Source organism: Oreochromis aureus, linkage group 4, assembly GCF_013358895.1.
Source record: "Oreochromis aureus strain Israel breed Guangdong linkage group 4, ZZ_aureus, whole genome shotgun sequence".
NCBI lineage: Eukaryota > Metazoa > Chordata > Actinopteri > Cichliformes > Cichlidae > Oreochromis > Oreochromis aureus.
Window position 1 is genome coordinate 5,862,268 of NC_052945.1, and position 25,255 is coordinate 5,887,522.

General features: G+C 40.0%; 2 protein-coding genes across 5 annotated transcripts; both read right to left on the reverse strand.

The window, feature by feature from the left end:
- Positions 1-986: 986 nt before the first annotated feature.
- Positions 987-9,393, reverse strand: LOC116329040. 4 transcript variants are annotated; one of them, XM_039610991.1, is made up of 8 exons: positions 9,100-9,393; positions 7,093-7,152; positions 6,783-6,839; positions 4,666-4,725; positions 4,431-4,514; positions 4,301-4,339; positions 3,759-3,818; positions 987-3,663 (listed from the first exon to the last, which is right to left on the reverse strand). In XM_039610991.1, exons 1-8 carry the CDS (start codon positions 9,316-9,318, stop codon positions 1,423-1,425), a joined length of 2,820 nt encoding a protein of 939 aa, XP_039466925.1. In that variant the 5' UTR covers positions 9,319-9,393; the 3' UTR covers positions 987-1,422. The 4 variants fall into 4 exon arrangements, with proteins under 4 accessions (XP_039466925.1, XP_039466927.1, XP_039466926.1 ...); XM_039610993.1 differs by lacking the exon at positions 9,100-9,393 and adding an exon at positions 5,825-6,123; XM_039610992.1 differs by lacking the exon at positions 9,100-9,393 and having other exon boundaries at positions 5,825-6,839; positions 7,093-7,142.
- A 1,903-nt stretch (positions 9,394-11,296) lies between these two features.
- LOC116329027 lies at positions 11,297-24,177 on the reverse strand. The gene is made up of 11 exons (XM_031750940.2): positions 23,919-24,177; positions 20,776-20,829; positions 20,605-20,700; positions 20,441-20,500; positions 17,639-17,692; positions 17,443-17,526; positions 17,325-17,369; positions 16,774-16,857; positions 16,623-16,682; positions 14,091-14,150; positions 11,297-13,978 (listed from the first exon to the last, which is right to left on the reverse strand). The coding sequence occupies exons 1-11, from the start codon at positions 24,132-24,134 to the stop codon at positions 11,738-11,740; spliced, it is 3,054 nt and encodes a 1,017-aa protein (XP_031606800.2). The 5' UTR covers positions 24,135-24,177; the 3' UTR covers positions 11,297-11,737.
- Between the last annotated feature and the right edge of the window lie 1,078 nt (positions 24,178-25,255).

A 25,255-nucleotide genomic window follows, 5' to 3' on the forward strand; every position in this document is an offset into this window, starting at 1 on the left:
TTTCTGCAGCAGGAAACATTGCATCAAAGTCCAGGGCAAACCTCAGAGAATACTGATATGCTCACTTTTCTTCATTGCAGCTGGCACATGCTCCTTTAAACGCTTACAGACACACACCCTTACTCATTCACTAACCCATTTAAACACATAGACATACACAAATACACATTTATTTTACCCCTTAACATGTTAATGGAATAATCAATGGATATAAAATAATCAACAGCTGCAGTCCTAGTCAAGCAGTAAAGCTAGGAGCAATCTTGGGATTTTAGTTGCCTGAATCTGCCTGTTACCCCCTGTAGAGTTATCAGTCCAAGAGTACCAGTACTCCAGCGCAAGGAACCTCTCAGAACACTTACTGGTGTGATGCACATTCCTAAATTGTGTTTATTTTGTTCTCACAATGTCTGGATAGCTGGTGGAAATCTAGTGAAAGAATTGTAGCTGACTGGTTCTTGTTTAAACAGTTTTTGGGTGGTTGGGTTCCATGCTATGGTTTTGACCTCTTGAAGGAGAAAAAGGGCTTAAACTCAAGCAGCACCCACAGGGCAGGGCATGGTGTTGTTAAATTAAGTGTATCTTGTAGAAATCTCCCGCTTTAATAACACCACAATCATATTTGCTTTGAAAAGTTACACTGAGAAATCCTCCAGCATCTTCACTTGTGTCACACAAATGTTGTTCTAGACACAAATAGCTCAGACTTAAAATTTCCCCAAACCTGTGCAAAACCTTATCTTTCCTTTTATTGGTATCAGATGATGTAATCAGTCACTTGACCTCAGCCAAAATTAATATGAAGCCACATGAAGAACTAGAGTGACAAGTATTTCTCATAGGAAGCTCTTTTGTCAACTGTTAGATAATGCTGGGATAATGATGGTGATTTAAAAAAACAAACGGGTCCATAAAGCATGGGTGCTGCTGGTATTAAAGCCAAACAAGAGCAAAGAAGCACAAAGATGTTCTGAAACGCATGCACATTTTTGAAAGTTTCAACTTTTTAATCAAAGCTGATATATACAAAACAAATGTAAAATTGAAGGACCTTCACTGGTGGTGTCTAATTTACATACAAAATATGGGACTGGTACACTTTAACAGCAACATGTAAAGCATTGCACAAAATAAAAAAGTAATGATAAAATACTAACTAAATCACTTTATTCTGCTGGTGCAATAGTAACCTAATCAATGCAATACACAAGTTGTGCTTGTTGCATGTTTCAGTACTGCCCACAGTGGGTTTATGATGATACACCAGTTGGAAATCAGTTGTTGGAACATGGAAAACATATTTATTTATTTTTTACTTGATTTCTTTGATTTAATCAGGGGTTATTAAAATGACGAAGGTTGGTTGGAGCATTTCCAACCCAAGCTCAGAGAGGTCTGACATAAATCATAAATGACAGACTTTTAATGTGTCTCAATCACAGGCATTCTCATGACATATAACTGACCCACGTGTTCAATCATGAAACATTTAGAAACAATGTCCTGGCATGTTATTGCACACAGTTCATTTGAGTTCCTCACTTTTACAAGAAATTTGGCGATGTTTGTGTTGATCTGTGTGTTGTGGATAGTTGGCTGTCTGGTTAGTCGCTGCAGCTGCTTGCAGAAAAAGACCAGTTCTCTGCAGGAGCAGCCGGGGCTTCCTTCACAGCTGCAGGGTTTCGGTACAACGACCAAGGACTCCACCACGGCAAAGCAACTGCTCGTCTCTATTACTGAATTGTTTCTTTTTAATGTGCCACTGCACTCCAAACTAGTAACCAGTATGTTCTTATAAACACAACGCTTATATTCGGTTACACCTTCACGATGTGGCTGGCACCACGAGAGTGTTTCATTCTTCTGCAATGCTGCAATTTCTCTTGGTGTCAAAACTCTCTGAGAGCCACTTCCCAGAGTCACTAAATCTTCTCCAATGTAATTTAATGACTTTGTAAAACGATCACAACTTGTCATGGAACAGAAGAAGTCTTTGATTTCTGTGCTGGCGTCCTGAAGGGTAGCACTTCCTTGTCTTATTATTTTCTCATATGAAAAGAAATTCTTGAAAATCTGTAATGAAACTGACTGCGTACCAGAGTACATCTGCAACAGTCTGCTGTTCATGTCTTGAAAAACAAACACTGAATTGGCCCACAAAAGCCCCCAGTTCCGGACACCTTCTGTAAGATGCGTCAACAAATGGCAGTCGTACGAACAATGCTCGAGTCCATAGAGAGACGGTATCTGTGCTACAAACTGAACCAGACACAACTCTGCACAGTTGAGCTCATCCTGAGTGGCAAACTGGGAGAGGAGGACGTGAAGGGCACAAGGAAGAAGCATCCAGTGCTTGTAGTACACTGCTGGTAAAACATTCCTCAGTATTACAGGAGAATAGAGGAGAGCAAATGCTCTCCACTCACAAGCTTTCCAATGCATCCTCTCACTGAGGCTCCTGGGACTTTGGCTGATTTCATTTGGTGGCTGGATCTCACACAAGGCTCTGTCCAGATCGTTTAAATGCTCATCTGTCAAATGGAAGTCCTTGCTGGCATAAAGCGGGTCGAACCACAGATTGACAAACTGACGGACAACGCCCAGACAAAAACAGTGCATGTAATCTGGAACAAAGCCTTTGATAATGTCAAATGACGGCAAAAGAAACAGGAGACTTGGACCTTTAACCCCCATTTGACTCTGGTCATAACTATTTCCCATCACTAACTCAGCAAGTTGCACTGTTTCAGGCATGTGTCTCAGATCACAGCCGTCCATCTGTATCGGGTAAACTCTGGTAAAAGCCCTGCCCTTTATAACCATCTCACCTTTGTGGTAGCAAAAACCACAACCAAATTCTTTGTTAAACGGCTCAAAGTTCTGCACCATTGCTCTTGCTATCGCATCACATGTGCATATTTTAACTGTTACTGTGGTGTGATGCTCCGAGCCGATCTCATCTCTCCAACAGAACCCTGCAGTAGACAGTTTCTGAAGCTCGTTAATGAACGGAGTCAAAAAACTCTGAACTTGTGGTTTTCCTTTGCCAAACCATAAAGTGTGCAACAGAACGTTTTTGCACCGTTCCAAGTACGGTAGTTCATTGATGGTACACAGGATGGGCCAGATGGAGTATTTTGCGGAGCTGAAGACGGGCGAGCCATCGCAGTTGAAGGTGAGTGTAATACTGCCATCTTGTCTTTCACTCTTGTATTCATTTCCAGTGTGGACATCAGAAAAGGAATCATCCCTCGTGAAATGCTTCCCAAGCTTTGAGTGGACGCGTGCAAGGAGGTTTCTTAGCTGAATTTCTAGCGGCATTACAAGGAAGTAGTAAGCCTTCAAGATCAGATATTTTCTGTTCAAGCTCTGCTGGCACACGCTACACTCATTACCGGGATCCACACCAAGGTAGTTTGTACACCTGGGGCAATAAAAGTGAATCTCAGTCTTTCCATTGTAATCAGTCGAATGCTTTTTTAAAAAGCGAAGCGACTTTGGAACACATCCGGGTACCACCAAGTTTAGGAGGTGCAGGAGATCTCTGGCTGCTGCTTTTGACAAGCCGTGCTTCAAAATGAACGCCAGGAGGAGCAGGAGGAGGGCTCCCATTGTGACTGAGGAACCAGCATATATCTTCTTCTCTCCACAGAAAAACTGCTCCTAGTAACACATGACAGGCCAGAAATATGCTTTAAAAGCTAAATGTAGTAGAAATGAACCAAAATTTAAAAAAATAAGAAATGAAAAATACTAACTGTTGGATCTTCTTCTGTAGTTTCATCATCAGATGAAGCACAGCTCGTTGGTCCTTCGTGCTATAACATATAAGAGAATGAGATACAAAATGTGTATTGAGGCAGATGATGTTTCTTAAACAGTAGACGAGGTGAAGGCTAGCAGAAAACTAGAGGATATAGGTGCCTGGAACCTTCTTATAGCCCCTGCAGAATTATGAGTGGGGAATTTTATTGTAGAGAGTAGTCTCTTATATTGTAAGAGTAGTCTTACAATATAAAGCACCTTTAGGTGACTGTGGCTGTGATTTGGAACTATATAAAAAAATTTAAATGAATTGAAATAAATTAGCTATTGTGAGCAACACATTTTGCAAGCTGTAATCCTGCCTCTTTCTAATAGGCAACAGGACATTTAAACGTGACGATCTATGGATGTTATTTAAGTGGCAGCCTCCAGTCTATGAAAAAAAAACAAAACAAAAAAACCCCCAGACTCAGTCTCCTCAGACTCCCATGTTTAAACTTCCTGTATACGTTACCATTTCATGGTCTGGATCTACCTTTTTGGTTTCTGCTTTCCCGGCTGACAGATGACTGGCCTACGAGTCAAAAAACGATGGATGATGACCATCTCAATGGCATAATTTTAATATCCTTAAAATACGTTTCACTCAAGGCAGCTTCACATACCGTAGGATCTTCATCTTCGTCAGAATCAGATGAGTAAGAATCTGTGTCCCCGTCATTGTAGACTGTGTTATCTCTCGCAATATGCTGTCATGGATTGTAGCAAGAAAACAGAATGAGGAACCTTTTTCATTTTAGAAGTATAAAAACTTCTAAACATATTAGTAAACTACATATGCCTGACCCGTGATTTAATGCCATTAATAATCCCATGTAATGTTTGACACCCCTGCTTTACCATTACATGCTCTGAATCTCCTCTTCTGTCATCTGTAGGCCCAGCAGACACATGACTGGCCTGAGATAAAGAAAATTATGATTTCTAAGTATGATATGATCACTTTCAACATTTATATATAATCACCATAGGATGTTTTGTAACTTCAGTATTAGATACTATTGTCTCCAAGTACTCCAACTAACTAATGGCCTCAATAAGAAATTTCAATCACCACCTTTTGACAACAGCCGTGCTACAGTTAGGTCCATAAATATTTGGATAGAGACAACTTTTTTTTCTAATTTTGGCTCTGTATGTTACCACAATGAATTTTAAATGAAACATCTGAGATGCAGTTGAAGTGCAGACTTTCAGCTTTAATTCAGTGGGTTGAACAAAAAGATTGCAAAAAGATGTGAGGAACTAAAGCATTTTTCAACACAATCCCTTCATTTCCGGGGTTCGAAAGTAATTGTAATTAAATAACCTAAAATATAATGCTCAGTTTTTCTTTCCTTTTTAATCCTCCGCCAGGCCTTTACTGCAGTGGCTTTCAGTTGCTGTTTGTTTTTGGCTTTTCTGTCTGAAGTTTATTCTTGAACAAGTTGAAGACTCAGTTGGGTTAAGATCAGGTGACTGACTTGGCCATTCAAGAATATTCCACTTCTTTGCTTTAAAAAAACTCCCGAGTTGCTTTGGCTACATGTTTTAGGTTGCTGTCCATCTGTATTATAACAGCGCCCAATCAATTTGATTGCATCTAGCTGGATTTGAGCAGACAGTATGTCTCTGAACACCTCCAAATTCATTCGGTTGCTTCTGTCCTGTGTCACATCATCAATAAACACTAGTGTCCCTGTGCTTCGGCAGCCATGCATGCCCAAGCCATCACACTTACTCTGCCGTGCTTTACAGATGATGTGGTGTGCTTTGGATCATGAGCTGTTCCGCACCTTCTCCATACTTTTTTCTTGCCATCATTCTGGTAGATGTTGATCTTGGTTTCATGTGCCCCAAAAATATTTTCCCAGAACTGTGCTGGCTTTTTTTGATGTTTTTTTGTTTTGTTTAGCAAATTCCAGTCTAGCCTTTCTATTCTTGAGGCTTATGAGTGGCGCCTTTATTTACTTTCATGCAGTCTTGTGTTTATGGTAGACGTTGATATGGATACGCCTACCTCCTGGAGAGTGTTGTTCACTTGGTTGGCTGTTGTGAAGGAGTTTCTCGTCACCATGGAAATGATTCTGTGATCATCCACCGCTGTTGTCTTCTGTAGCCGTATAGGTTTTTTTTTGCGTTGCTGAGTTCATCAGTGCTTTCTTTCTTTCTCAAGATGTACCACACTGTAGATTTTGCCACTCCAACTATTGTAGCCATTGCTCGAATGGGTTGTTTCTGTTTTTGCAGCTTACAGATGGCTTGTTTCAACTGCATGGAGAGCTCCTTTGACCGCATGTTGTCTCCTCACAGAAAAATCTTCCAAATGCAAGCATCACACCACAAATCAACTCCAGGCCTTTCATCTGCTTAATTGACATTAATGACATAATGAAAGAATTGCCCACACCTGCATATGAAATAACCTTTGAGTCAATTGTCAAATTACTTTTGGTTCTTTTAAAAAGAGGGTGGGACATATTAAGGATCTGAAACTCCTAAAACCCTTCATCCAATTTAAATGTGGATACCCTCAAATGAAACCTGAGTCAACACATTATGTCCATGTTCATTATATAACTATAGATGGAATATGTTTCAGTAAACAGGTAAAAAAACCCAAAAAACTTGTGTCAGTGTCCAAATATACATGGACCTAACTGTATATTTCATATGTATCTAGAGTGGCCAGGGAGGGTAAATAAGCTTCTTCAAAAACTTCCATGACTGCTCCTATAAAAAGATGAAAAATGCACTTGATTTAAATCTGGTTGCTTATTTTATTTTCTCCCTAGAAGTGCAACACTGGACAAAGAAGCTTGTTTGGATTGTGCACAAAATTTAAATCAGGTAAGTTTACTCCCTTTTTGCACATTTTGACTCTATCCTTGCGGCCAATGTTATAGTCTCTCTGGATTTTACGTAATTTTGGATTCTTCTCTTTCTAAACCTTAAAAATTCTCAAAATGATAATTTACCGTTTGATGGTCTGAATCTGTTCTATCATCTGTTGGCCCAACAGACCCATGCTGAGCCTAGAAGACAGGACTTTGTTATAAACATCTTCATATGATCGTTTTAATATTGTGAAAGAAAAAGCATTTCATTTACCGTAAGGCTCACATATAAGGGTGCTACTTCAGTATCAGATGAGCGGACATATATAAACTCGACATTACTGAATGTGATGTTACAGTCTTTATGATATTTAACTGTAAAATAACATTAAATTTTTTTTCTAAGGTTTAATAATTCTTATTATATAGTATTAGTATTAAGGTATTTTACCTTTTTATGGTTTGAATCTCCTCTTCTGTTACCTTTTGGCTCAGTAGAGCCATGACCAGCCTGAGAGACACAAAAAGATGAATCAAGGAATCTACACATTATATTTGGTAATTTAAAGATGTGAAACATCAATTTGTAGCTGCCAGTGATTTTTAACAGGAGTATTATCATTGTTGTGGTTGACAAGCCTCATGCATCAGTATTTGTGACTATGAATCTTTTCCTTTCCTCTATGTGGTCTGTCTTGTCCTCAGTGTTTTACTTTCAGTTATGCCTGTGTGTTTGTCTCTCTGCTTGTTCTATGTCCTAATTGTCTAGCTGGTGTTGTCTACGTCTCTCCATGTTTCCGGTTTTATTTTGAAAAATCTGTTGTTTCCATGTTTAATGTGTATAGTTTTACGTTCCCTGTGGTGTCATTATGTTTATTCCAGTCAGCTGTTTCCCCATGTGTTTCCACTTCCCCTGATCACCACCTGTGTGTATTTAGTTTGTGTGTTTTCATTTAGTTTTTGTCAGGTTGTCTGTTTTCCTTCTCCCCGTCACTTCAGCTTTCCAATGTCTTTATGATTCTGTTCAGGGCATGTTCATGTTTCTAGTTTACTTTAGGTCAGTTTAGGTTTTAGTTTAGTTTTTGCCACTTTTCGTGTTGCTTTGTTTTTGCATTCATGTTATCAGCCGTAATAAAGGCTCGCCTTTTGTTTAACCAGCAAGTTGTTTTCTTTCGTGTTCTGCTTTTGGGTCTGTTCCTTTAACACACCAGTGTTCCCCACCGTGACAACTGCTGTTACCAAAAAATCTGTGGTGGGCTCTAAAAAAGTTAGATAAAGCACATTCCTTTAGTGTTAAAAGTGGGGCTGCACCTATTGATTACTTAGTAACTGAGTATTTTATCAATTATTCCATCAATTAAATGAGTTATTCGATAAGAAACACTTTCGTCTCGGCAATAGTGAATATTCAAAGGAATAAAAAAAAATAATTTTTTTTTAAAATGAACTGCTCATTAGTTTCCATTTTACAAGTTACAATGTTTTAACAGTTTAACTCACTTTTTTGAAGGAAACATTTTATGAAATGTTAACAAAATAATTAATCACAATACAATACAATAAGGCATCAATGCAAGCCAAACAATGCCATCAAATAAAATAGTCTTTAGTCTCGGTCTTCCTGGAAGACTTTCTTATATTAATAAAGAGCTCTGACAGTATTGTCTCCTGGATGAGGCAGATTTGGTGTCCTAATGTGTTTGAGTGTGTTTGAGCATTTAAAGTAGCATATCAGCATTTTAATTTATGTAATATAATTTATATTTATATTAACCTACATTAGGAATCACTCTGGCAGAAAGTGGGACTAATTTAACCATCATGTCACACTGAGTTATATGCTTTTATTTTGACCTCTGTGGATTTGCTGTAGATTTTGTCACTGTTTAAAACAAACAGCGGTGGGTGGGAGGTCCTGAAAGGTTCTCTTTTCTTCATGTTGGAGCTCGTTTTGCAGTAAAGGTTTTAACGGTGCTTACAGGAACAGCGCTCCACCTGAGCTAACGGCTCCACCTCTCTGCTCTCCGCCGGGTGTGCAGATCCCATAAAAAACTAAGACAGCATCATCTTCACTGCTGCCGGTGTGTTACCAGGCTTTTTTCGTTGAAAACATGGGGCCTGCCTGCATTCATGTTGTAAAGCTTTTTATTCACACGGATGCTCCCAAATGCATCTTCTCCTGCAGGTCTGATTTTAGTTGCAAACGTGGGAGAAACCCTCGCCTATACAAGTTGAGATCTACGCAGTCGTGCATTAACTTAAATGAAGCAACGAAGCAAAAAATTAAAAAATGAATAGTAAATAAATAAATAAATAAAATGCGTCGAATACGTTTTATGTATTATTTTTGTGATCCAGTTATTTGATCAACTCGATGACTCGCTGCAGCCCTGCAGACGTGCCTTTATGCACGCATGGCTGCACGATTTACTCTTTGCAGACTGATTATTAAGGTTACCTCGTTGATGATCTTTGTCTTTGCAGACGTCTTTGTAGGGCGTCCACTTCTCGGCAGAGTAGCCACAGTATTGAATCGTCTCCATTTATGCACAATCTCCCTAACTGTGGAGAGATGAATACCCAAAGTGCGTGCTATTATTTTATACCCTTTTCCAGTTTTGTGCAAATCAACAATTTTGGCTCGTAAATCTTCTGAGAGTTCCTTTTTACGAGGCATGATTCACATGAACAGGAATATCCATCAATAAAAGCATTTGAGTATATTTGTTGAGGGATTCAGCCACCAGGAAGCGCTCCCTCTGCACCGGAAGTGTGGACTTTTCCCTCATTATTAAAAAAAACAAACAAACAAAAAACCGGACAAAAAAGCGACAACTTTCTTTGGGCTTCTGACAACCTAATAATGTGTTAAAACAACAAAGCATGAACTGCAAAGGTTACGATAACCACAGATAAGAAACTTTCACTCTTAAATTCCAGCCTTTTCTTCTTGACTGCTATAAATTAACCAGAGCAGGTCAGTGATTTAATATAGTCTCTATTTGAGGTTCACAATCAGGAATCAGAATATGTCAAAAAAAAAATCATGAAATTTTTTTATTTTTTCCAACAAATGAGCTGCAAAGTGAATAAGAAATCTTGTCAAGATTTCTGCAGGGTTGGAAGGATGATGTCTGGTCTTCCAGCTGTCAGTTTCTGGAGAAATTTCGCCTCATAAGTCCCAAGAACATCCCAGAACAATTATTGGTTTGATGCACACTTCTAACTTGTGTTTATTTTGTTGCCACCATTTCTTAATATGGTGGTGTATGGCTGGGTTCCATATTGAAGGAGAAAAGTGACTTAAACTCAAGCAGCACCCACTGGGCAGAGCATTGTGTTGTTAAATGAAGTGTATCCTGTAAAAATCTCCCACTTTAATAACACCACCATCAATGCTTTTTAAAATGACGTCAAGAAAACTCCAGCATCTTTACCTTTGTCATACAAATGTCGTTCTAAACTCAAATACCTCAAACTGAGATTTTCCCCAAACCTGTGTCCATCTTCTTTCCTTTTCTTTTCTTTCCTTTTGTTGGTATTAGATCCACAGTAGACAATGAGATTAACATCTTATTAATAGGAGTGCCCTGAGTGGCTCAGTGAACAACTCATCATTAGGACAAGAAGAAGAAGCATCAGCAGTTCCCCTGGGAACAATGACAGGAGACAACCCAGAGTGTCTGCAGACTCACAGTGAAAGGAGGAAGGCGAGGCTGGGTTCAGGAAAACACAAAACAGGAATTCCACAGTGTGTGATAGACAAGACACAAATGTAGTACACAGTAAACAGCCTGTGGACTGACTTAACTGGTCATAAATGCGATCTGACATTCATCTTAGTCACAAGACAAACACAATAGGTTAGACAACAGAGACAAAATTATAATTTTTCGTGTTTTCATGTATTGGATACTTGTAGTGTTGGTGGAAGAATTGAATTTTATAGACGGCCGAACCTTTTGTCAGGATAATCTTGTTTGTACAGTGCTGTGAAAAGGTATTTGGGCCCTTCCTGATTTCATGGTTTTTTGCATATTTGTCTTGGATGTTAAAGATAACGAGACAAATTTAAATATTAGGCCAAGATAACCTGAATAGTTCAAAATAGTTTTTCATTTATTGAGGTAAAAAAAGCTATCCAAACCTGCCTGGCCCTGTGTGAAAAAGTAATTACCCCCTAAAGATAATAACTGATTTTGAAACTTTTAAGACGCGTTTGTGATAACCGGCAATGAGTCTGTCACTTTGTTGTGGAGGAATTCTGGCCCACCTTTCTTTGCAGAATTGTTTTAATTCAGCTACAGATTTGCCCGAACTGCTTTGGTACACCTTGATTCTCAAACTCTCTCAGTGAATGGCTCTCTTGAGATCAATCTACAACTTCTTTACATGGGTTGTACTCTGATATTCTGAACTTTCCAAAATATGGTGTTTTGGGTTCCAGGGAGGTGACTCCTATGATTGTAGAAAGAAGTCACATTCTACATTAGTCCAAGGGGAAATAGCCCCAACTCCCCATGGACCAGTGCAGATCCATCTAATGACAACGATAATGATGGTGATTTTAAAGACTTACGGAATCCATAAAGCATGAGTGCGTCTGTCATTAAAGCCAAATGAGAAAAACAAACAAAGATGTTCTGAAACTTAAGGCAATTTTTCAAAGATTCGAGTTTTTAATCAAAGCTGATATTAACAATTTGATGTTGAATACAAAACAAACACAAAATTGAAGGACCTTCACTGGTAGTTTCTGCTACATACAAAACATATGTACAGGTGCACTTTAATGTACAACAAGAACACTGCACAACTGAAAAAGATAATAATAAATTTTAATGCACTTTGTCCCGCTGCTGCAATAAGAGCATAAAGTAATGCAATACAGAAGCTGTGCTTATTGCATGTTTCGGTACTGCCCATGGTAGGGTTGTGTTGGACGTATCACCTGTTGGAAAATGGACAGCATGTTTTGTTATTTGAGTTATCTGATTTAATGACGGTTGTCAAAGTGATGATGGTTGGTTGGAACATTTCCAACATTCCCAACCCAAGCCCACAGAGGTCTGACATAAATCATAAATGACAGACTTTTAATGTGTCTCAATCACAGGCATTCTCATGACATATAACTGACCCACGTATTCAATCATGAAACATTTAGAAACAATGTCCTGGCATGTTATTGCACACAGTTCATTTGAGTTCCTCACTTTTACAAGAAATTTGGCGATGTTTGTGTTGATCTGTGTGTTGTGGATAGTTGGCTGTCTGGTTAGTCGCTGCAGCTGCTTGCAGAAAAAGACCAGTTCTCTGCAGGAGCAGCCGGGGCTTCCTTCACAGCTGCAGGGTTTCGGTACAACGACCAAGGACTCCACCACGGCAAAGCAACTGCTCGTCTCTATTACTGAATTGTTTCTTTTTAATGTGCCACTGCACTCCAAACTAGTAACCAGTATGTTCTTATAAACACAACGCTTATATTCGGTTACACTGTCACGATGTGGCTGGCACCACGAGAGTGTTTCATTCTTCTGCAATGCTGCAATTTCTCTTGGTGTCAAAACTCTCTGAGAGCCACTTCCCAGAATCACTAAATCTTCTCCAATGTAATTTAATGACTTTGTAAAACGATCACAACTTGTCATGGAACAGAAGAAGTCTTTGATTTCTGTGCTGGCGTCCTGAAGGGTAGCACTTCCTTGCCTTATTATTTTCTCATATGAAAAGAAATTCTTGAAAATCTGTAATGAAATTGACTGCGTACCAGAGTACATCTGCAACAGTCTGCTGTTCATGTCTTGAAAAACAAACACTGAATTGGCCCACAAAAGCCCCCAGTTCCGGACACCTTCTGTAAGATGCGTCAACAAATGGCAGTCGTACGAACAATGCTCAAGTCCATAGAGAGACGGTATCTGTGCTACAAACTGAACCAGACACAACTCTGCACAGTTGAGCTCATCCTGAGTGGCAAAGTGGGAGAGGAGGACGTGAAGGGCACAAGGAAGAAGCATCCAGTGCTTGTAGTAGACTGCTGGTAAAACATTCCTCAGTATTACAGGAGAATAGAGGAGAGCAAATGCTCTCCACTCACAAGCTTTCCAATGCATCCTCTCACTGAGGCTCCTGGGACTTTGGCTGATTTCATTTGGTGGCTGGATCTCACACAAGGCTCTGTCTAGATCGTTTAAATGCTTATCTGTCAAATGGAAGTCCTTGCTGGCATAAAGCGGGTCGAACCACAGATTGACAAACTGACGGACAACGCCCAGACAAAAACAGTGCATGTAATCTGGAACAAAGCCTTTGATAATGTCAAATGACGGCAAAAGAAACAGGAGACTTGGACCTTTAACCCCCATTTGACTCTGGTCATAACTATTTCCCATCACTAACTCAGCAAGTTGCACTGTTTCAGGCATGTGTCTCAGATCACAGCCGTCCATCTGTATCGGGTAAACTCTGGTAAAAGCCCTGCCCTTTATAACCATCTCACCTTTGTGGTAGCAAAAACCACAACCAAATTCTTTGTTAAACGGCTCAAAGTTCTGCACCATTGCTCTTGCTATCGCATCACATGTGCATATTTTAACTGTTACCGTGGTGTGATGCTCCGAGCCGATCTCATCTCTCCAACAGAACCCTGCAGTAGACAGTTTCTGAAGCTCATTAATGAACGGAGTCAAAAAACTCTGAACTTGTGGTTTTCCTTTGCCAAACCATAAAGTGTGCAACAGAACGTTTTTGCACCGTTCCACGTACGGTAGTTCATTGATGGTACACAGGATGGGCCAGATGGAGTATTTTGAGGAGCTGAAGACGGGCGAGCCATCGCAGTTGAAGGTGAGTGTAATACTGCCATCTTGTCTTTCACTCTTGTATTCATTTCCAGTGTGGACATCAGAAAAGGAATCATCCCTCGTGAAATGCTTCCCAAGCTTGGAGTGGACGCGTGCAAGGAGGTTTCTTAGCTGAATTTCTAGCGGCATTACAAGGAAGTAGTAAGCCTTCAAGATCAGATATTTTCTGTTCAAGCTCTGCTGGCACACGCTACACTCATTACCGGGATCCACACCAAGGTAGTTTGTACACCTGGGGCAATAAAAGTGAATCTCTGTCTTTCCATTGTAATCTGTCGAATGCTTTTTTAAAAAACGAAGCGACTTTGGAACACATCCGGGTACCACCAAGTTTAGGAGGTGCAGGAGATCTCTGGCTGCTGCTTTTGACAAGCCGTGCTTCAAAATGAACGCCAGGAGGAGCAGGAGGAGGGCTCCCATTGTGACTGAGGAACCAGCATATATCTTCTTCTCTCCACAGAAAAACTGCTCCTAGTAACACATGACAGGCCAGAAATATGCTTTAAAAGCTAAATGTAGTAGAAATGAACCAAAATGTCATTATTTCCATAATTTAAAAAAATAAGAAATGAAAAATACTAACTGTTGGATCTTCTTCTGTAGTTTCATCATCAGATGAAGCAAAGTTGGTTGCTCCTTGGTGCTATAAGACAAAAGACACAGGGATATTAGCAGGTTTATTAAGTTCAGGTGCATGAAAAAAACCTGCTGTCATGCTCACAAGCTCCTCTTCACCTACACATACAGTCTCCAAAATAAGTGACTGAACTAAGGAAAGGTATTTAAATAAAAGTTGAACAAAAACCTCTCCTAAAACTTCACGGTAAGATGAACAGTACTACTACAAACACTTCTATACAATACCGTAACTCAGAGGTCACCAATGGTCATTTAGGATGTATCCTAAATGGCTGAGGTTCAAGAGGTGAAGCCTAGTAGACACTTAGTGGTTACCTGTGTCAGTACCTTTGAAGCACCCATGCACCTAGTAATTCATAACTTCAAACGTAAATACAATCCAAGAGTGGTGTTTTGTTATTGTACTTCTGTGTTAGCCATTAGTGTACTTGATACCAAACACCTGAGGGCAATCTTCAATAAATGACTGTGCAGAAGTATCATCTGATCATAAGTCCTATGCCTTGGATATCTGGGTTAAGTGAGGATCAGAGATGCCACCATATCACCACCTGGTTGGATCAGAGGGATTGGTCTTGCATTGAATTCCTCTAGATAGGTGCCTCAGTGGGCCATGTTCAAGAACCTGCATGATAGAGGGAGCTGAAGCTGTGGTCATAAGGACATTGGTTCCTGCCATGTTAGTCACCACAGACCCAATGGCAGACAGTGGAGGTCAGTGAGGCCATGAGGCTGAAGGAGGATGCTTTCTGGGATTGGTTTTACCCGGGGGTCTCCTGAAGCAGTAGATGGGTATCGAAGGATCACAAGAGCTGAGGCTTCTATAGCAGAAGCAAAAACTTGAGTGTGTGAGGAGCTCAGGGTAGCCAGGGACTCAGGGACTTTTGGCTGGGCTCAAGGAAGTCCTTTCTGAAAAGGAAAGCAGGCCTTGTATGTTCAGAGAGGAACTGATAAATGGTAAATGGTAAATGGCCTGTATTTATATAGCGCTTTCTAGTCCCTAAGGACCCCAAAGCGCTTTACATATCCAGTCATTCACCCATTCACACACTGGTGATGGCAAGCTACGTTGTAGCCACAGCCACCCTGGGGCGCACTGACAGAGGCGAGGCTGCCGGACACTGGCGCCACCGGGCCCTCTGACCACCACCAGTAGGCAACGGGTGAAGTGTCTTGCCCAAGGACACAACGACCGAGACTGTCCGAGCCGGGGCTCGAACCGGTAACCTTCCAATTACAAGGCGAACTCCCAACTCTTGAGCCACGATCGCCAGGACTGGAGCAGCGTAAAGAGCACCAACTCCTAACCTCTAAATCCAAGCTGTGTTGGAGTCTTTGGCACAAATTCAGGTACATTTTCAGTCTGTGTTGGACTCCATCAGGTTTGCTCCTGTATCCAATCATATTTGGGACAAGTATGGAAAGGTTCTCAAGGCATCGCTGGGATGAGAAAGGTATCTCCTTTGGGAACTTAAGAATATCATCCACATTTCTTGCAGTTGAGGTGGTTCTGTTAGCTTGATGGAGCATGACCTTTAACATGCATTGCAGCAGCCTGTTGCTGAGTCTGAAATGTCCAAGATGACATTTAGGACTCTAAATCTAAGGCCACGACTTTCTGCTGGAAAATGTTAGAATTCTGCCTTTTGTTTCGGGGAAAGATTGCTAAAGGTGAGGGTATTCAAGAAACTTGGGATCTTATTCACAACTGATCAGAAGGTAGAACATGGATTCGACTGCTGGACTGGTGAAAAGGTAAGGAAAGGTTGCGAATACAAGTGGCCAAAATGATTTTCCTTCATAGAGTGGCTGACCTAAGCCTTAGAGATAGGATGAGGAGCTTGGAATAGAACCTCTGGTCCTTCATGTCAAAAAGAGAAAGCTCCAGGAACAAAAACCAAAGCAAATGCAGAAGTGGAAAAAAACTGTACTTCCTCCAGTGATCACTTGAGACTGGGTTTAAAAAAAACAACAAAACAGAGTCAATCCCCACAGATTTCTGGCAAAATGTCCAGAAATGATCATGTTTACAGTCTGGTACAAAAAACTGTATCCCTCTCTATGGCTAATGTACTGCTTCACAACTACTTTATGATGAGTGGTGTTTTTATTTTTACTCACCTGTTTGGATTCTATTAAGGCTTCAGGGTGTGATTGACTGACAGGTGTGCTACCACAGCTGTTGTTGCCAGTAGCTTTCTGTTAGACCCTCACCTTCATAAATCTGAGCCACTAAGCTGGATGTCTTGATTGTGTTTGTGGTGCTGGTTCCTCCTTTAATTTAATTATCTGTAGGGTTTGCTGTATTTTTAACTTTTTAACTGTGCATCAGATCTACTGAGTGAATTTCTAGTATTGTATTGATCTTTTATTTAGATTAGCAGGTATCTACGTCTGTGCACTGCAGCCATACAGTTTATGGGTGTAATATGACTGTGTGGATACACAGTAATTATTTCTGCATGTGCATATTTACCATTTCATGGTCCGGATTTCCTCCTCTGCTCTCTGCTATTCCAGCTGACAGATGACTGGCCTACGAGTCAGAAAAGGATGGCCGATGAGCATCTTGATGTCATCATTTTGATATGCTTAATATCATTTTTACTTGTTGTTGCTTCACATACCATAGGGTCTTCATCTTCATCTTCATCAGATGAGTAGGAATCTGTGTTGCCATCACTACAGATGGTGTTATCTTTCATAATAACCTATTGAAGATTTTAACAAGAAAACAGAATGAAGATGCTAACTGCCCCAAATTTCACTTCAATAAAGCGGTTTGGTGGAATCTGATGAGATAGGAGTTTTGGATTGTGGATGTGGAGCCAACAGATTTGCAGCAACTGTGTGATGTTATTACATTTAATGCAATAATGAATTAGGGTGGTTCACAAAGTGGCTGGTGATCATATATGAAGTTCTGCAACATCACCTATGTAAAGGTCCACTTTACACCATCTGCTATTTTTTGATCCCTCCTTAAAAGGACTAGAGAGGTCAGCTTGAATGTAACTGCGGCCAAATCTAGATCAGGCATGTTAATAATAATGAGATGGTATTTTTCTGTTTTTCCTATGCGGACTATGTCTATTCAGTGTCTCTCTAGATTTTAAAAGGTAAACAGAATGAGGGGTTCTTCTCTTTCCAAACAATGCTCAAACTGAAGGAACTTTACCATTTTATGGTCTGAACTTCCTCCTCTGATATCTGACGGTCCAGCCTAGAAGACAGGAAGTGATGAGCTACAAACGTCTCCATGTGATAATTTTAATACTGTATGGTAGCTAACACACCGTATTCTCTTCATCTGTTGCTTCAGTATCAGATGAGTAGGAATGTTTAATCTCTACATCCTTGTGGGTGGTGTTAAAGTCTCTCTGGATTTAAAGAGAAATATAGAATGACGTCTTTTATCAGATTACTTTTAAAAATCAGATATTTATTTTATGCAAATATTTAAACAATTTTATCAAATACATAAACACTAACGTCTTGTTCTGTAGTCTCGTCATTAGATGAAACAGCAGTAGCCTTTCCTCGCTGCTATAGAGAAAGAGACAGAATATAGATGTGAGCCAGAAGAAAAAAACACAAGTATCCTCTCACTCAAGCACACTTTTGCCTTCATATATCCAGAGACATGACAAAATAAATAACCAAAACCTCAGATAAGCACTAAAATAACTACTGCCATATAGTAACCTAAAATGAAACATTATGTTCATTTAGAATGTTTCTTAAGCAAAAGGTGAACACAGTAGAGTTAGTGGTTATCACAGCTATAGCAATACCCACATGTCATTCAAAGCATCCATCCAATAACACATCGCTTTAAACTTGAATACAATCCAAATCTGTGAGATGTGAAAACCTTTTACCCCAGTAAACTTCTTGTAAATGGGAAATTAACAATGGAGAGCATGGAGGTCCATGGAGATAATCCAAGTCAATCCACAGGGCTAAAAATCAAAACCAAGCACAGAAGTGCCAAAAACTGCAGTTCCTCAAGTGGTCACATGAAACTGGCTTCAAAAATGAGTCAAAACCCACAGTGTCATGTTAAAATGTCCAACTTTAGAAGTAGACATGCTCACATCCTGGTACAAAAAACTGATTTATTAGTGATATCTTCTTTTTACTCTTCTATTTGGGGTGTGCTTGATTTGACAGACAGCTGCCCTGACACAGGCAGCTGTAGCCAGTAGTTGTCTGCCAAGCTTCAACTTGGCTAATTCAAGCCAGTAAGCTGGACTTCTCGACCATGTTTATGGCGTTGATTCATTCTGGAGCATTTTAATGGGATTATCAGAAAATAACACAGTTTGCTGTGTTGATTTTTTTGTATTTTATTGATCTGTCACTTGGCACTCATTAGCAGGTATTTGGGTATGTGTACTACAGCATAACGTCTATGAATACTGGTTGCTGATAACTTCATTCTATTCTCCCGTTCAAATGTGGTCTTGCGCTGAAAGGCCAACATGGCTGTGGCCAAAATACCAATGATGACACTCACTTCATGGTTCTCCACATACCCACAGATGATATGACCATGGTTGAGTCCATCCTTCATATACAATCTATATGTATAACTCAGTCAGTTAGTTCTACTGCTAGCAGTATTAACCTGAAATTTCCAGGCAGACGACATGGACTGGACAAAGATACCAGCCTGAATACGACTGGAGTGAAATTTATCAAATCAAATCAAATCAAATCACCTTTATTGTCACATCACATGTGCAGGTACACTGGTACAGTACATGCGAGTGAAATTCTTGTGTGCAAGCTTCACAAGCAACAGAGTTGTGCAAAATACAATAACGTGCAACAAGCAAAATATAAAAATGGTTAATCTAAAAAGTAATAAATATATGTACCATATATAAAGGTATATACATTACTGAATGTGTGTACTAAATATGTTTTTCACGTGTGTGTGTGTGTGTGTGTGTGTGTGTGTGAGTGTGTATATACATGTTTTACAAATGAAATAGAGTAAACAATAAAATAAGATATATAAAATATAAAATATACAGAGGTAGGTATGTGCAAAACAGTGGCATTAATGTACAGTATGGAGTGCATAATGTTGAAGTTCCAGTAGTGAGGGTGAGGTGTCTATGACGTGTTCAGCAGTCTGATGGCCTGGTGGAAAAAGCTGTCTCTCAGTCTGCTGGTACGGGACCGGATGCTGCAGAACCTCCTTCCTGATGGAAGTAGTCTGAAGAGTTTATGGCTGGGGTGACTGGAGTCCTTGATGATCCTCCCGCTTTCCTCAGGCACCGCTTCCTGTAGATGTCTTGGAGGAGGAAGCTCACCTCCAATTATCCGTTCAGCACACCGCACTACTCTCTGGAGAGCTTTGCGGTTGTAAGCGGTGGTGTTGCCATACCAGGTGGTGATGCATCCAGTGAGGATGCTCTCAATGGCACAGCGATAGAAGGTCCTGAGGATGCGGGGCTCATGCCAAATCTTTTCAGTCTCCTGAGAAAGAAGAGGCGCTGCTGCGCCTTCTTCACTGTCTTGTTTATGTGTACTGACCACGTAAGATCCTCAGCCAGATGTACACCAAGGAAGCGGAAGCTGCTCACTCTCTCCAGCAGGCGCCGTTGATGGTGATGATGGGGTGTGTACTCCTCTGCACCTCCGGAAGTCCACTATCAGCTCCTTTGTCTTTGCGACGTTGAGGGTGAGATGGTTGTCTTGACACCAGTGGGTCAGGCGCTGACCTCCTCCCTGTAGGCTGTCTCATCACCGTTGGTGATAAGACCCACCACTGTAGTGTCGTCCGCAAACTTCACAATGATGTTGGAGTTGTTAGTGGCCGTGCAGTCGTAGGTGTAGAGTGAGTACAGGAGAGGGCTCAGTACACACCCCTGTGGAGCACCAGTGTTCAGTGTGATGGGGGATGAGGTGGTGCTGCCCAGTCTGACCACTTGGCGTCTGTCAGACAGGAAGTTAAGGATCCAGCTGCAGAGGGAGCTGCTCAGTCCTAGATCCTGCAGTTTCCTGTCCAGCTTCGAGGGAACGATGGTGTTGAATGCTGAGCTGTAATCTACAAACAGCATTCTCACATACGTGTCTCTCTTCTCCAGGTGTGACAGGGCAGCATGGAGATCAGATATGATCTCAGATATGTTTTTATTTCATAGTTTTCCCAATATGGAGTCTTTGCACATTTTGACCAGACCTCATTTTCTCTCCATTAAGGGTTATAATCCCTCTGAACAAGTAAACAAAATTAGAGGGTTCTTGTGTTTTCAAACTTTAAAAATGAACATGTTTTACCTTTTTAAGGCCTACTCCTCGTCCTCTATTATTTGATGGTCCAGCAGACGCACGTCCAGCCTAGATGACAGGAAGGGATGACCTTTAAATGTCTTCATATGATCATATTAATATTGTGAAAAAAACAAAGCAGAAAACGCTTAATTTATTCTGAGCTCACACACCACAGGATCATCATCTGTAGCTTCAGTATCAGATGAGCAGGAATATATAATCTGTGCATCACTGCGGACAGCGGTAGAGTCTCTCTCGCTTTTTAACTGAAAAATAGAATGATATCGTCTTTCTATTGTTCCCTCCAAAGTTCATCAGTCCTTGCATTAATAAATTTTTACCTTTTTAGTGTGTGAATCTCCTCTGTCTTTTGGCTCACTAGGGCCATGACCAACCTAAGAAACAGAAAAAGATGCATCAAGGCATATGTTAAACATTAATGTGTGGCTGCACCTCGGATATCAACCTGTCATTGATTTCAGCAGTGTGATTAACATTTCTTTAACTAAACGAACCCATCATGTGAACAGCCAGACCTTTGGAGGCATCAAACATTAAAAAATAATTTCATACAAATAAAAACGAAATCCTGGGCAATACTGCGTTTTTAGAGACTGGAAAAGTAATGTGCCCTCTTTGTTGTGGCATGAAATATGTCACCCATGTTATTTAATTTAATTCAATTCAATTTTATTTATATAGTGCCAAATCAGCACAAAAGTTGCCTCGAGGTGCTTTATAAGAAAAATAATACAAATAAAACAGAAACCCCAACAACAGGGTTTAACAGACATGTTGATGGTTTGGAGGAATTAATTACTTACGTTAACTCAGAAAGATCAATTGGAGAAAAAGAGTCTAAATTAATATCAGTGGTACTGAAAGTAGCTGTAGATAATGTTACATCTGTGACATGATTGAGTAATTTTTTCTCTAATGGTTAAAATTTTATTTGTGAAGAAGTTCATGAAGTCATTATTAGTTGATATTAAAGGGATGGTTGGCTCAACAGCGCTCCGACTTTTTGTCAGCCTGGCTACAGCGCTGAAGAGAAACCTGGGGTTGTTCTTATCTTCTTCAATCAGTGATGAATAATAAGGTGTTCTAGCTTTACAGAGGGCTTTTTCATAAAGCAGCAAACTATTTTTCCAGGTGTTCTACAATAAATCTTCCAGATTAGTGAGACGCCATTTCCTCTCCAGCTTATGAGTTATCTGCTTTAAAGTCCACGTTTGAGAGTTATACCTGGAAGGCAAGTACTTCTGATTTGAGGCTTTCTTTTTCAGTGGAGCTAGAGTATCTAAAGTTGTACGCAGTTAAGAAGTACAACTATTAACAAGATAATCGACCTTTGTGGGAGGAGCATTCAGGTACCTGCTCTGCACTGTGTTGGCACAAGGCGTTGAAGAAGATAACAGTGGGTGAATTATATCCTTACACTTAGTTGCAGCACTTATAGAAAGAAATCTACTGTGATGAAATCTACTCCCCACTACTGTCTGAGAATTCAGACAGAAACTCTGAGTAAGGCCCAGTTGGACAATCGATAACAGCAAATAAAATTGTTTTTTGAGTTTTTAAGCCAGGGAGGACAAGGCGAAGCATCAGGCTTTCAAATGAATTCAAACTCCGCCTCGGTCACTGGTTGATTAACAAGCTGGAGTGGAAGATTTGAGCTTCGAGGATTATTGAGGCACAGGATATCCTGTTCATCTCGTTATTTCTCTGTGTGGATGTGTTTCACAATAACTACTGAAACAATATTGTGCAAGTCTTTGTGGTTAATTACAGGGGGTGAACTGACAAAAATAAATGACTTACATTTTGTAGCTAATCTAATTAAAATTCCTTTTTAATCTAAAAGAAATGAACTGAAATGACTTTCAGAATAGTTCATGCCTTTTTTAGGGTATAATTATATATTCACACTCGTTAAAAACACATTTGCAAACAACATTCGGAGATATTCCGGCTCTTAGAAAATGTAAATATAAAAAATATAAATATAAAAAATCCCTCGTGAAATGCTTCCCAACATGTAAGTGTGACAAATCAGAAAGAAGGCTTCTTGATTTGTCAAAATTGCATGTTTCACATATCAAGGTAATTTTAATATTTCTGACAACCATCAGAAAGGATTACAAAGCCACTTATTAGGCTTTGCGACATCAGTGAACTACAGTGTGAGACATCATCCACAAATGGAGAAACTCTGAACAGTGGTAAACCTTCTCAGCAATACTTGTCCTACCAAAATTACTCAAAAAGACTAAAAAGGAACACACACACACACACACACACACACACACACACACACACACACACACACACACACACACACACACACACACACACACACAAAAGAACAACTTCTAAAGAACTGCAAGCCTCACTTGTCTTACTTTATGCCAGCATTCATGATTCAACAATAAGAAAGAGACTGAGCAAAAAAGGCATCCATGGGAGAGTTCCAAAGAGAAAACCACTCCTGACCAAAAAAAAGATTCTGTGGACTAATGAGACAAAAGATGAACTTTTTGAAAAGTTTGATTTCCTTTACATCTGGCGTAAAACTAACACAGAATTTCATACCACCAGTCAAACAAGATGGTGATAATGTGATGTTCTGGGGCTACATGGGCAAAAAAAAGAAACAAAAAACAACCTAGTCTAAGTCTGGACTTAATTCCAACTGAGATGCTTTGGCATGGCCTTTAACAGGCCGTTGATGCTCCAAAACCCTCCAGTATTGCTGAATGAAAAACAAGTCTGCAAAGAGTGGGCCAAAATTCTTCCACAGTGAAAGACTAATTTCCAGTTATTGCAAATGCTTGGATGCAGTTCTTGCTGCCAAGGGTGGCAAAACCATATACCTCCCTTGGTTTAAGGGGCAATTATTTTTCCACACAGGGCAGGGTAGGTCTTAAAAGCTTTCTTCCCTCAATAAGTGAAATCATCATTTAAAAACTGCACTTTGTTTTTACTCAGTTTGTCTTTGCCTAATATTCAAATTTGTTTGATGTTCTGAAACGTGTGACAAATATGCAAATTATAGTAATAATGACTAAAAAAAGACATTTTTTTCAGTGTATCTTGCAAGTACTTAAACAAAGCCTCTTTCAGTAGAAATGATTTAGTGACAGAAGGTTTTGCGGGGTTTTTTTGATACAATGTTACCACATTGAAACATCAGAGTAGGTGAATAGCACCGATCATTTGTTACAATGTAATGCAGGAAAACTCCCGGCTCATCGGATCTTACTTTGACACGTACCTCCCACCTATACACAGCTGGCACCACTGGCCGCTAAATAATAACTTCCATATTTTTTTCCTTTCCAGTTGAGACCAGTTATCCGAAAGCTGTGAGGCAGTGTTATTTTCATCAGGGTTCAGAGCTAAGAAGCCCGTCTGGATGCAGCAGGCGTCTAGTTTTGCACACATGGCTGCTTGATTTGCTGTTTGCAGAGTAATTAAGGGTTACCTCGCTGATCTTTGTCTTTGCAGACGACTTTGTAGGGCGCCCACTTCTCGGCAGAGTAGCCACAGTACTGAATCGCTTCCATTTATACACAATTTTCCTAACTGTGGAGCGATGAATATCCAAAGTGCGTGCGATTATTTTATAACCTTTTCCAGCCTTGTGCAGATCAACAATTTGCGATCGTAAAGCTTCCGAAAGCTCGTTTTTGCGAGGCATGATTCACGTATTCATTACGGGTTTCAGCTATCAGGAAGCGCTCCCCCTGCACCGGAAGTGTGAATGGATATAGTTTTTTCTTGAAAAAAAGAAAAAAAAACTAAAAAAAAAGGCAAAAACTGTTATTCTTTTTTGGAGGGGAAGGCTTTATAATAACGTAATAATGTGTTAAAACAACAAAGTAAAAACTGTAGCCACTATTATTATAGTCTCTTTGACCTTTCTTCTTGACTGGCAAAGATTAACCAGGACAGGTCAGTAATTTAATTATTGACCTGTAGTCTCTGTTCGATGTCGTTTAAAGGAATAATTAAAAATGTCAAGTTTTTCATGGAACCTCATACATTTTTTTCTATAATAAATGAGCTGAAAAGTGAATAGGAAACAGTAGTGGGACATGACTTTGTTTTAATCCTTAATCCTTGTAAACATGGAGAAACCACAGTGTGTTATACACAGGATGCAAACGTGCTACACAGTGGAAAAACACCCTGTGGAATGACTCAACTGGTCATACATGTCACATTCATCTTAGTCACAAGACAAACACAATATGACAATAAGGCAAGGTAAAAAAAAACAACTATCCAAACCTGCCTGGCCCTGTATGAAAAAGTAATTACTCCCTAAAGCTAATAACTGGTTTTGCATACTTTTAAGACCTGCAATAAAGTGTTTTTGATAACCGGCAATGAGTCTGTCACTTTGTTGTGGAGGAATTCTGGCCCACCTTTCTTTGCAGAATTGTTTTAATTCAGCTACAGATTTGCCCGAACTGCTTTGGTACACCTTGATTCTCAAACTCTCTCAGTGAATGGCTCTCTTGAGATCAATCTACAACTTCTTTACATGGGTTGTACTCTGATATTCTGAACTTTCCAAAATATGGTGTTTTGGGTTCCAGGGAGGTGACCCCTATGATTGTAGAAAGAAGTCACATTCTACATTAGTCCAAGGGGAAATAGCCCCAACTCCCCATGGACCAGTGCAGATCCATCTAATGACAACGATAATGATGGTGATTTTAAAGACTTACGGAATCCATAAAGCATGAGTGCGTCTGTCATTAAAGCCAAATGAGAAAAACAAACAAAGATGTTCTGAAACTTAAGGCAATTTTT

What these genes read in the sequence shown, in the direction of transcription:
- LOC116329040 (XM_039610991.1), bottom strand. Translation starts at nt 9,318, where the DNA reads ATGCCTCGTAAAAAGGAACTCTCAGAAGATTTACGAGCCAAAATTGTT. An exon ending in AGACAAAGATCATCAACGAG is followed by an intron (nt 7,153 to 9,099) that starts GTAACCTTAATA and finishes TGTGTCTCTCAG; the next exon opens with GCTGGTCATGGCTCTACTGA. An exon ending in GAGATTCAAACCATAAAAAG is followed by an intron (nt 6,840 to 7,092) that starts GTAAAATACCTT and finishes CCTGTCTTCTAG; the next exon opens with GCTCAGCATGGGTCTGTTGG.
- LOC116329027 (XM_031750940.2), bottom strand. Translation starts at nt 24,134, where the DNA reads ATGCCTCGCAAAAACGAGCTTTCGGAAGCTTTACGATCGCAAATTGTT. An exon ending in GAAATCCGGACCATGAAATG is followed by an intron (nt 14,151 to 16,622) that starts GTAAATATGCAC and finishes TTTGTCTTATAG; the next exon opens with CACCAAGGAGCAACCAACTT. An exon ending in CTACAGAAGAAGATCCAACA is followed by an intron (nt 13,979 to 14,090) that starts GTTAGTATTTTT and finishes ATGTGTTACTAG; the next exon opens with GAGCAGTTTTTCTGTGGAGA.